Below are 13,192 nucleotides of genomic sequence, written 5' to 3' on the forward strand. Positions count from 1 at the left end.
GGAAACAACTTCCTAGCGTCCACCCGTTCTAAACCATACATTATCTTGTAAGTTTCTATTAGATCTCCCCTCAACCTTCTAAACTCTAATGAGTACAATCCCAGGATCCTTAGCCGTTCATCATATGTTAAACCTACCATTCCAGGGATCATCCGTGTGAATCTCCGCTGGACATGCTCCAGGGTTAGTATGTCCTTCCTGAGGTGTGGGGCCCAAAATTGGACACAATATTCTAAGTGGGGCCTAACTAGAGTTTTATAAAGCCTCCGAAGCACATCGCTGCTTTTATATTCGACCCTCTTGAGATAAACGACAACATTACATTCGCTTTCTTAATTACGGATTCTACCTGCAAGTTAACCTTTAGAGAATCCTGGACCAACACTCCCAGATCCCTTTGTACTTCTGTTTTGCGAATTTTCTCACCATTTAGAAAATAGTCCATTCTTTTTTCCAAAGTGCAAATGCAAGTTCACGTTTACCTACATTGTACTCAGTTTTCTACCACTCACCTAACCTGCCTAAACTCCTCAGCAGACTTCCCAGCTCCGCTGGGTCCCACCTATCCTGGTGTTATCAGCAATACAGGCCAATCCAGCCCACCATTCGGGGTCACGGCCTTTTAGCCAGTCATGCCAGCACCGTCACTCGATTCCATTTGGAGTTGGCCCTGCCTGAAGGGGCCAGTACTCCTAATTCACAGCCACAGCTAGTGGGTTTATAATCCCACTCCCTGGGACTTGAGTAACTTCATTCTGTTGATCCAGTGCAATACTGAGGGAGTCACTGCTGGAGGCATCACATTTAGAATGTGATCTTAAACCAGGAACCCTGCTTTCCCACAGCAATAATACAAAGAATACTGGGACGTCCTCCCTGATGTCAAGGACAGTATTTATCTCGCACAATTTCAGCATTTTTAGGCGTGATTGGTGGCCATTTGGCCCATCGTGCTGCACCGGTTCTGTTATACGGTACTAATCTCCTTCCATTTCCAAATATCCCTGCACACCACTTCTACCGAAATATCCAATGCCCCAATTGATCCTGCCTCCACCACATTTCCAGGCAGCACATTCCAGACCCCAAACTACCCACAGAGTCAGAGTTGTACAGCACAGGTACAGATCTTTTAGTTCAACTTGTCCATGCTGACCAAACATCCCAAACTGACACAGTTCCGTTTGGCAGCATTTGGCCTGTCTCCCCCTAAACCCTTTCTATTCATATACCCATCCAGATTGCCATTTAAATGTTGTAACTGTACCAGCTTCCACCACTTCCTCCAGCAGCTCATTCCACACACGCACCACCATATTAGTGAAAAAGTTGCCTCTTAGGTCCCTTTTAAATCTTTCCCCTCTCACCTTAAACCTATGCCCTTAAATTTGTGTCCTCTCATTCCTTTTTCTTTTACAAGTTTATGCATTTAACCAATATCTCTAAGATGCTTTACACGTTCACCAACATGTTGCTGGGATCTTGCGAGGTGCAAATTAGCTGCCGTGATTCCTCCATTAGACCAGAAGTTGCATTTCAAACACACATTGCTGGCTGTAAAATGCTTTGGGATGTCATGTAGTTGTGGAGGGAGCACTACAAGATTTTTTTTCCCACCTGGTCCTGGCTGACCTGTACCTCAGCTCCATTTACCTCACCATTGTTCCCAGCCAGAACATTAATGCAAAACAAAAACAGAAGTTGCTGGAAAAGCTCAACAGATCTGGCAGGACCTGTGAGGAAAAAGTCACAGAGTTAACATTTCAGGTCCGGTGACCCTTCCCCAGAACGCCAATCCATCTCCCTCGTTTACGGAGTTGATCCTCGGTTATATCAATCGCCTTTTGTACAACAGAATTCCAAATTTCCAAAGCACTCTCTGTGCGTGAAAAAGCTGTTCCTCATAGCCCCAGCTCTTCTGTTCCGATTATGTCCCCACGTTGTGGGATCTCCCACCAGGGAAATAGGCCGTCCGTCTTATTGCAGACTTTAATTTTGCATTATCGCAAAAGTAGCCAGCTAAATCATACGGGCTGTCACATTACTGGAAGGTTCTACCACTGAAATGCCTTAGCAGTGGTAATCGTTTATTCAAAGGTTACCCTCGAGTGCGCTTGGTAGCTGCTGCAATTTGTCACTGTCAGAAGTAGCTCAACAGCGAGTGAAACCCTCACCACTCAGATCAACAGACTAGCAGGGAGTGGATTTCTCCAACTTCTTAAGATGTATGGGGATCTTCAGAGCCTATTCCTTTCTCCCTCAGTAAGTCAGGCAAGAGCTACCTTCTCAGTAAGTCTCTATCCACCTGTGTCATAGAAAACAGAATATGACAAAAACGTGCACTTGCGTAGCACCTTTGAAAGACCAAAGGCAACTTCACAGCAATGTTGATCAACACAATTCAACACAGAAAGCACTGTACCTTCAGGTGATCTCAGTGCTTGGATTTGGCTTGTTTCCACCTGTTGCACTGTAAGCATTTAGCAATGGCTACTTCTGTCCAAATTATCACACAATAAATGTCTCAGCTGTACATGCACCCCCAGCGCCCCCCACCATCCACATTTCCAGTCAGTGAACTCCATACCCTGACAACTCACTACGTGAAAAATTTTACATTGAAACACAGTTTAAAAATAAGGGGGAGGCCATTTAGAACAGAGTTCAGGAAAAACTTCTTCACCCAGAGAGTGGTGGATATATGGAATGCTCTGGCCCAGAAGGCAGTGGAGGCCAACTCTCTGGATACTTTCAAGAAAGAGATGGATAGAGCTCTTAAAGATAGTGGAATCAAGGGTTATGGGGATAAGGCAGGAACAGGATACTGATTATGGATGATGGTGGTGGTGCTGGCCCCAACAGCCGAATGGCCTACTCCTGCACCCATTGTTTATTGTCTATTGTCTCAGAAAAGAAGCACAGGGATATGGGGATAAAACTGTTTTCTTGCTTATAGGAGTGGCTCAGTGGTTAGCACTGCTGCCAGGGACCGGGGTCTGATTTCACCCTCAGGCAACTGTCTGTATGGAGTTTGCACAGTCTCTCCGCGCCTACGTGGGTTTCTTCCAACAGTCCAAAGATGTGCAAGTTATGTTGATTAGCCACGGGAATTGCACGACTATAGGGATGAAATGGGACTGGGTGGAATGCCCTTCAAGGGGATAGCAGAGACTCAATGGGCCAAATGACCTCTACCAACACTTTAAGAATTCTCAGAAAAGGCAGTGGATTGGCACTGGGATATAAAACTAGTGCAGGCACAACGGGTCTGTGCTTGTTTTCTTTCTCTCAAATCACCCTGGCTGCCTGTGCTCATCAGTTTCAATCCACACCCTCTCATTTATCTACTTTTAAAAGCAGGAACAGCTTCTCCCTGTCAACTCTGTCCCTCCAAGCCCACTCATGATTTTGAAAATCTCAACCATGTCCTCTCTCAGTTTGCTTCTCTCCAAGGTGAACAAACCCCAGCTTCTCCAACCAAACTCAAAGCAAAATCTCACTCATTCCTGCATCCTCACGTCCTTCCTGACATGTAATCACCTGTGTTGGTTTGCAGGAGTCAGCCAGACAGATTTTTAGCCTCAATAATTCCACTTCAGGGGAGCTGGCAAACTTCCTCGGGCTAGACTACACCGGGTGCCACATCTCCCACTCCCTCCCCTCCCCCTAAATTATTCAGGAGCTCTCTGACTGCAAAACCAGCTGCCCTATACGCAGAAGGCGATATGAATATCGCTGTTTTTATTCATTCACAAGATGTGGCTGCCATTGGCTGGGTTAGCATTAATTGCTCATCCTCAGTTCCCCTTTCGAAGGTGACGGTGAGCAGTCTTTTCTCATTCATTCATTCACGGGGATGAGGGACTCGCTGCCCATCGCTAATTGCCCAGAGGAGAGGTAAGTGTCAATGACATTGCTGTGGATCTGGAGTCACATGAGGGCCAGACCAGGTTAGGATGGCAATTTCCTTCCCTAAAGGACATCAGTGAACCAGATGGGTTTTTCCAAAAAAACTCGACAAAGGTTTCGCAGTCATCATTAGAATCTCAAGCCCAGGTCTTTTTGTAATTAAATTTAAACAGTCATATTAGGCTCAAAAGCAATACAAAGCTGATCCATGTATACTGCCAATGCTTAACGTCTAATATATGTACAAACAATGACAATTTCAGCCAAGTATCAGTAGGTACTTGACAGGGCGACTGAATAATTCAGTCCCTTTATTTGAAAACAGGAGGGAAGTGTGTAAGCACTTTGTGCTAATAATGGCAAACTGAATAATTCCTCTCATATCTGGCAGATGTGCAGGTGAACCTCTGCTTGATATGGAAAGTCATCTTGGGGCCTGGGATGGGGGTGAGGGAGGAGGTGTGGGGGCAAGTGTAGCATTTCTTGCGGTTGCAGGGGAAGGTGCCAAGTGTGGTGGGGTTGGAGGGCAGTGTGGAGCGAACAAGGGAGTCACGGAGAGAGTGGTCTCTCCGGAAGGCAGACAAGGGTGGGGATGGAAAATGTCTTGGGTGATGGGGTCGGATTGTAGATGGCGGAAGTGTCGGAGGATGATGCGTTGTATCTGGAGGTTGGTGGGGTGGTATGTGAGAACGAGGGGGATCCTCTTGGGGTGGTTGTGGCGGGGGGGGGGGTGTGACTTTCCATATTAAGCAGATGTTCACCTGCACATCTGCCAACGTGGTATACTGTATCCACTGTACCCGGTGTGGCTTCCTCTACATTGGGGAAACCAAGCGGAGGCTTGGGGACCGCTTTGCAGAACACCTCCGCTCGGTTCGCAATAAACAACTGCACCTCCCCGTTGCAAACCATTTTAACTCCCCCTCCCATTCTTTAGACGACATGTCTATCATTGGCCTCCTGAAGTGCCACAACGATGCCACCCGAAGGTTGCAGGAACAGCAACTCATATTCCGCTTGGGAACCCAGCAGCCCAATGGTATCAATGTGGACTTCACAAGCTTCAAAATCTCCCCTTCCCCCACTGCATCCCAAAACCAGCCCAGCTCTTCCCCTCCACCCACTGCATCCCAAAACCAGTCCAACCTGTCTCTGCCTCCCTAACCGGTTTTTCCTCACCCATCCCTTCCTCCCACCTCAAGCCGCACCTCCATCTCCTACCTACTAACCTCATCCCACCTCCTTGACCTGTCCGTCTTCCCTGGACTGACCTATCCCCTCCCTACATCCCCACCTATACTCTCCTCTCCACCTATCTTCTTTACTCTCCATCTTCGGTCCGCCTCCCCGTCTCTCCCTATTTATTCCAGAACCCTCTCCCCATCCCCCTCTCTGATGAAGGGTCTAGGCCCGAAACATCAGCTTTTGTGCTCCTGAGATGCTGCTTGGCCTGCTGTGTTCATCCAGCCTCACGTTTTATTATCTTGTCTGAAGTGTATTTCCTTTAATGCAAGTAGTAAAACAGGTACAGTAAACAATCTTAAGGGTCCACATTCGTACATGGAACTGTGATGTCATAACCATTACAGAAACTTGGTTGACAGAAAGACAGGACCGACAGCTTAACACTCCAGGATTTTAGATGTTTCAAGTGAGGGAGAAAGGGATGGCCAGCAGGAGATAGAGGAACAGATATGTAATCAGATCTTGGAAAGGTATTAAAAGAACAGGGTTGTTACAGTGTAACTTTCACTTCCCCAATTTTGACTGAATCTCCATTATTCCTGGGCTTAAATGGGGCAGCATTTGTTAAACACAACAAGGAGGATAAATTAAACAATATATAGATCACCAACTTGGAAAAAGACCATACCTTACATTGGGGAATGACCCTGGCCAGGTGATCAAAGTTGCAATGGGGGATATTTTGGTAACAGTGATCATAATTTGGTAAGCTTTAAGATAGTTATGGGTTAGAATAAGTCTGGGCCTCAAATGAAAGTGTTAAATTAAATGAGAGCGAACTACAACAGTATTAGGCAGAAACTGGAGAAATTAAATTGAGGGAAAATCCACATCTCTCACCTAGGGTTCTTTTAAAGGCCAGTTGCTCAGAATTCAGGGCCAGCATGTTCCTGTAAGAATGAAATACAAGGATGACAAAATTCGGGAACCTTGGATGACAAGAGATGTTGAAAGTTCAGTCAAAAATAAAAAGCAAGTGTATGTTAAGCTTTAGGAAACTGAAATCATACAAAATCCTTGAGGAAAATAAAGGAATCAGGAAAGAACTTAAACAAGGAATGAGGAGGGTAAAAGGATCCATGAATCCTTGGCAAGTGGGACTAGAATCCCAAGCTATTTTATACATATGTTAGACAGTAGCTAGGGAAAGTTCAAGTCCACTCATGGACAAATAAAGAAATGTATGTATGAATCCAGAGGAGACAGCTACATAGACAGGAAAGGTTTAGAGCGATATCGGCCAAACGCTCTCTGATTCTAAGATAATAAAATGTGAGGCTGGATGAACACAGCAGGCCAAGCAGCATCTCAGGAGCACAAAAGCTGACGTTTCGGGCCTAGACCCTTCATCAGAGAGGGGGATGGGGAGAGGGAGCTGGAATAAATAGGGAGAGAGGGGGAGGCGGACCGAAGATGGAGAGTAAAGAAGATAGGTGGAGAGAGTATAGGTGGGGAGGTAGGGAGGGGATAGGTCAGTCCAGGGAAGACGGACAGGTCAAGGAGGTGGGATGAGGTTAGTAGGTAGCTGGGGGTGCGGCTTGGGGTGGGAGGAAGGGATGGGTGAGAGGAAGAACCGGTTAGGGAGGCAGAGACAGGTTGGACTGGTTTTGGGATGCAGTGGGTGGGGGGGAAGAGCTGGGCTGGTTGTGTGGTGCAGTGGGGGGAGGGGACGAACGCTCTCTGATTCTAAGTGGGTGAGGTTCTTAAATCATACTTACATCAGTATTCACCAGGGAGAGGGCCTTGGATGATGGTAAGATTAGAAAGAGGTATTTTGATTTCTAGGTATGCCAGTATTAAGGAGATGGTGTTGAGTGTCTTGAAAAACATTAATCATAGAATCATTACAGTGCAGAAAGAGACAATTTTGCCCATCCAATCTGCACCAACACTCCAAAGAGCATTGCATCTAAACCTTTACCCTATCCTATAACCGTGCATTTCCCATAGCTAATCCACCTAGCCTGCAAATTCCTGGACACTCTAGGCAATTTAGCATGTCAAATCCACCCTAACCCGCACATCTCTGGAGCACCTGCCAGATGTCCATGCAGAGATGGGGAGAATGTGCAAACATCATACAGCCATCCAAGGCTGGGTAGATAAGACCACAAGGCCTAATGGGATCTATCCCAGGATACTGAGGGAGACAAAGGAGATTTCCGGGGGCTTGACAGAGATCTTTGTATCCTCTTTGGCTACAGGTAAGGTTCCAGAAGATTGGAGAATAGCCAATGCTGTTCCACTGTTTAAAAAGGCCAGTAGGATCAATATGTTTGCAGATAACATAAAAATTAATGGAACTGTGAACAGTGAGGAAGGTTGTCAATGGATACAGCAGTAGAGAGATCAGTTGGAAAGTTAAAAGCACAGAATCCAAAACTGCAGGAAAAGGCCATTCAGCCCATCAAGACTGCACCAACCTCTGAAGAACATCCCACGTAGACCCAAACACCATCCTATTCCTTTAAAGCCACGTTTAGCATGGCCGATCTAACTAGACTGCACATCTTTGGATTGTGGGAGGAAACCCGCACAGACACAGTGAGAATGTGCAAACTCCACACACTCGCCCAAAGCTGGAATCAAATCTGGGTTCTTAGCGCTGTGAGGAAGCAGTGCTGACCACTGAGCCACCATGCCGACCTGGTGGACAAATTTAGGTGGAGAAATGGCAGATGAAGTTTATTCCAGAAAAATGTGAAACAATGCATTTTGAGAGGTCAAATGCAAGATGAAAATATACAGGAAAGGCAGGATCCTTAGGAGCACAGACATACAGAGGAATATTGGGGTGCAAGTTCATAGCTCCCTGAAAGTGGCAAACACAAGTGGGCAGAGATAGTAGGAGCTGCCAATGCTGGAGAATCTGGGATAACACGGTGTGAAGCTGGATGAACACAGCAGGTCAAGCAACATCAGAGGAGCAGGAAAGTTTGACGTTTCGGGTCGAGGCACTTCTTCAGAAATGTCAAACTTTCCTGCTCCTCTGATGCTGCTTGGCCTGCTGTGTTCAACACAAGTGGACAAGTTAGTAAAAAAAATGGCATATGGCATGTTTGCCTTCAATGACTGGGGCTTTAAGTACAAAAGTTGGTAAGTCATATTGCAGTTGTGTAAAATTTTAGTTAGACCACATTTGGAGTACTGTACTTAACCCACTGACGGAAAGAAGACTGGAGCCTCTACTATCACCATTCACAGATCTATTCAACGATGTACATGCAAAGGGAATGTTACTACAGCACCTCAGGTGCTTTGTAGGGTGTGGGTATCAGTTTACATGGATGGCCAATGTCACTTGGATCTGTGAAAACAGCAACTACCCTGGCCTTTGTGATGACCAAGGGGAATTTAGGATCTGCCTCCTTGCACGAACCGTGGTGGAGGCCATTGTGCTGTAGTCAGGTACGGAACACAAGCAAAACCACCAATATTCCCTTCCAAGATAATAAAATGTGAGGCTGGATGAACACAGCAGGCCCAGCAGCATCTCAGGAGCAAAATATTCCCTTCCACCTGTCTGCCCAATTTCCAAACACATCCAAAACCTTATAGTTGTAGCTTGTCTTGCTCATCTTTTGAGTTTGCAGCCATTAATGACTTTGTAATTAGAGACTAACACTGAATTCAATGATTTATCAATGATCAAAACAACTTTAATGCCAGTTCTATTGCTATTGAATATTTTATTGGGGAGTCAACAGGGACCGTCGGTGCCCGAGAGCTGAGCCACGATTAACATCACGTACACGTTACAGCACAGGTTAGAGTCGATGATCTTATATTTTCAACTTGCTGCCCAGGTTTAGAGCAGGTGTTATCGAACAGGCCCATCTCACCCAACAATAACACCAACTTCCTTATTTAATATGAAAACTAACCCATTTCTCACCCATCAAGCACATGGTATTTTGGAAGATTCCTGTGGGATGTTTCTATAATGAATGGAGATAAGACACAGTTGCATAATGACATGGGACGAGCAATTCAGAACTCCAGTCTAATGTTCTGGGAACATGGGTTCAAATTGAAGTATAATGTGAATTCCATAAGATTTTAAAAAACCTGGAATGAAAAGCGAGTGGATGTCAACACTGAAACATTGTCTGTTGCTATAAATACCTATCTGGTTCATCAATGGCCTTTAGAGAAGGAAATCTACCTGGTCTGTTCTTCATGAGAATCCAGAGCTACAGCAATGCACTGACTCTTCACCTGACGAAGGAGCAGCATTCCAAAAGCATGTGATTTCAAATAAACCTGTTGGACTATAACCTGGCATCATGTGATTTCTGACCTTGAACTCTTTAGGGCATTCTGAAATGGCTGAGCAAGATATTCAGCAGGATATTCAGTGGATTAGGTGTGGGCAATAAATGCTATCCATGCCAGTGAGGACCACACCCCACAAATAAATACAGGTGACAAAAGGACAATCCACTACTCCAGTTTTACAACCAGCCTGCAAGCTGAAAATCTACCTCAGGTCAGTTTCCTCTGTGCTCCAATCCCAACAATATACAATGAATTTAACCTCAGAAAAGCATGATATTTCCCATTTCCTCTGGGCCATTTCTAATGGCCCTTTTTATGTGCTTGGCCTTATGCCCACTATGAACTGGGTTAACATTCATCGATTGTGTTCAAATGTTTAATCCTTGTATCCAAACTGGACTCTTTCATCTGTGTGTCTGGCTAAATCGCAGCACAGATCCCAGAGATAAAAGTACATTGCTCTAAAGTAGAACATGACTAGATCAGCTTAAAATCTGACACTGAAATGTGCAGCAGCATTTGAATATCTGCATTTTCATTCATGGTTGGAACTCAGTAAGACTGCTGATATCTCTAAATGTCTCTGTTTTCCTTTGTTAATTTTAAAATATGTGCACAATGCTAGTCAGGAGCATTTTAGAAAAAATACATTCAAACAGCTCTTATGGGTTGAATCTTCCGGGATTTTTTGGCTAAATGCAAGATGCATCAAGATCTTTGGAGGGTTTTCTTGCCACGGGGCTGAAAGATTTTTCTTGCTGTATCTTATCTCCTAACTACCTACTTTACCCCTAGGGTGTATGTCAGGTTGGATTCTATCTCTAACATTCAACCCTCTGTTGCCCGAACTCATCAATCAGCAAATATCCATGGAAGACCAGCATCCCTCAGGTCTGCAACATTTTAAATGGATACTGTGCACCCAGATCAACGCTGGCATTATGAAGCTGCCCTGCTCAGTCTAGGATATTTCCAGAAGGTGTCAAAGAAGGGGAAGCTGGCATTGCCATCTCTGACAGGGGCCTGCTGGTTCTATTCGAGGGGGTGGTACAAGGCAGTGGAGTCCTCTTCCTAGAGGGCCTGCAGAGGAGGCCACAACACCAGAGCCCAGCATCCTGTTCTACAGTCAGCGCCATCTCCGTAGTCAAGACCAATAGCTCAGCCCTCTCTGCTGCACCACGCTGACTCCCTGCCAGTGTCTTCTCTCTGCCACCTCGCACTCACTCTGTCTCTGCAACTGCCCCACTTCCCACTAAGGGCTACCACACTCACTCGAGCAGAAGGGTCGTGCAAGAGCAGAGATGACAGGCCTCTTGTCTCTTGTCTCAGTCACTCTCAACACCCACCACCCCACCCCCGCAAATCTCCTGTATTCCCCAAGCTGACGTGCCGCCTCCTCATTCCCTCAAAACACCTTTCACACTCCTGCGCTAGCACTAACAGTGGTGCCACCCACTTTCCATTCACTCAATCCGTCCCTCCCTCCCCTCAGAGGAGAAACAAAGTCCAGAGCAGGTCAGGGAGGCTGGAGGAGAGCCAGACATTAGGTTTCTCACCCTCTGAAAAGGAGAGAGTCCAGGACCTTACAGGAGAAGCTCCTGTGAGGAAAGGAAATATCCACATCCTACTAGCTCAGTGACTATCACTCCTCATTCACTCAACTCTCACAGGAACGTCACTCTCGGTGTTGTTCACTTCCAACCACTGGTCACAATGCCCTCCATCTCTTTCATCCTGCACATGCAGCCAGCATCTCTACTGCCTCCATTGTGAAACAGCCAGCTCCTTGATCGCTGTGGGCCAAGGCCTCAGAGGAAGCACTGGTAAAGATGCCTCTGCAGCCTGTTGTGGAAGAAACACCCCAACCCTGAGGACTGCCAAAAACCATCTGCTGCTCATCCCTGGGCAGGACAGGACCCTGTGCTATGGACAAGCAGGGACTCTATACAGATGCACAGAGAGGATCACGAGCAGCAGACTGGCAAGTGGGAGGCAACAGCCCCCCTTGCCCACAGGCTGCAGCATGGCAGCAAGCCACTGAACTGTCCAGTACCCCCACCATGAGCACGTTGGTGGCTGTCACTCTGCTAGAGAGGCACACACACCTGCACTCCATTGGCCCAGCCAGTGGCCCTCAGCACCCAAGGCATGGTGACAGGATGATGGGGAGGCTGGTGAGCAGTGCAGGCAGCCTCTCCTCACAAGGAGACAGGGCAGTGCTGGTGGTGGTGGTGGCGGGGGGGGGGGGGGGGGGGGGGGGGGGCGTGCTCATAGCCAGAGGAGGAGCCACACCTAAGCTTCTCAGAGGTTATCATCAGGACACTCCTGAGGTAGCTGGGCCTGTCATCTCTGCTCTTGCACGACCCTTCTGTACCTGGCAAGAAGATCCCCTGGCGTGAGTGGGCCATGCAGAACAAACACCCAGGGGTTGCCTGTCCAAACTTCCAGGGCACTCAACTCCAGTGCTGAGCAGGTTCCCTCCTCCTCAGCTACAGAATCAGGGAACATACACGAGAGAGAAGAAGATGGAAACGTATTGAGGGCACTTCAGTGGCACAGGTGACAATGCCTCCAGGTCAGGCCTCCATGTGACTCCACACACACAGCAATGTGGCTGACTCTTAACTGCTCCCCGAACTGGCAGAACAAGCCACTCAGCTTAGGGGCAATTAGGGATGGGCAACAAAACGCTGGCCTTGCCAGCGATACCTACAAACAATGGAAGAGTTAATAATAAGACCATAAGACTATAAGACATAGGAGTGGGAGTAAGGCCATTCGGCCCATCAAGTCCACTCCGCCATTTAATCATGGCTGATGGGTATTTCAACTCCACTTCCCTGCACTCTCCTCGTAGCCCTTGATTCCTTGTGAGATCAAGAATTTATCAATCTCTGCCTTGAAGACATTTATAAGAAAAATACGGTCTCCAAAACTCAGAACAAGTCCTCAAAGCTGCATCCAATCAGTCTTAATATCCTACTTTTATCCATTTATCACACAGTAATCAGACAGGCAACACTAAGACAATGGCTGAAAATTGTTTTTACTCTGTAGAAACCTCAAAGCGTCGCTGAATCCTTTGTGATACAGAGATTCCATTGTGGCTTGGCCTGGTGGAAACAGTGCCTGACTGAGTCTCACAAAATTCGCAATGGACAGCTATTGTTGGAATTAGGGAGGGCAGTGTGAAAGAAAGGAAGAAACAAAAAAATTATTAAGACAGTACACGCTGTCAAATGCAGTATTGTTCCAGTGAATCGATGACCTGCATATTAAAATAAACAGCCCCGAAGCAATCAAAGGGTTACCGGCAATAGATAGAATATTTGCAGTCAGCAAATGATCATGGAAAGAAAATCACAGACTGTAAATCAGTTACAGCACCAAAGGAGGCCTTTGGTCTGTTGTGAGCATGCTGGCCCTCTGAAGATGCAGTTCACCTGGAGCCTCTGCCCTGCCCTTGACCTCCAGCACTGTATATTTTTCCCTTTCAGAGAAGGATCCAACTCTGTTCTGAAAGCCTTGAGTGAGCCTATCCTCACTACACTCTCACACAGGACAGTCCAGGTCCTAACCACTTGCAAAAGATTTTCTTCATTTTGCCTTTGTTTTTTTTTCAGTCAATCCCTTATATCTTTGCCCGCTGGTTCTCAATCCTCCTATAATATCAACTCTGTTTGCACCCTATATGGTTTTAAATGCCTCTGCCACATTGCGCTCCTGAGACGCTGCTTGGCCTGCTGTGTTCATCCAGCTT

General features: G+C 46.6%; 1 protein-coding gene across 4 annotated transcripts in view; it reads right to left on the reverse strand.

The window, feature by feature from the left end:
- The window catches only part of pnpla4 (patatin-like phospholipase domain containing 4), a 109,752-nt gene that overhangs the window by 51,812 nt on the left and 44,748 nt on the right, over positions 1–13,192 (reverse strand). For 2 of the 4 annotated variants that reach the window (XM_059646827.1, XM_059646825.1), the window contains exon 8: positions 12,483–12,594. The exons of 1 other annotated variant lie outside the window; for it this stretch is intronic. In XM_059646827.1, the coding sequence (XP_059502810.1) occupies positions 12,483–12,594 (112 nt within the window). Of the gene's footprint in view, positions 1–11,772; positions 12,595–13,192 lie in introns of those variants that run through there. One more of the 4 variants, XM_048532707.2, reaches the window with a different exon arrangement.

Source organism: Stegostoma tigrinum, chromosome 6 (genome assembly GCF_030684315.1).
Source record: "Stegostoma tigrinum isolate sSteTig4 chromosome 6, sSteTig4.hap1, whole genome shotgun sequence".
Lineage (NCBI taxonomy): Eukaryota > Metazoa > Chordata > Chondrichthyes > Orectolobiformes > Stegostomatidae > Stegostoma > Stegostoma tigrinum.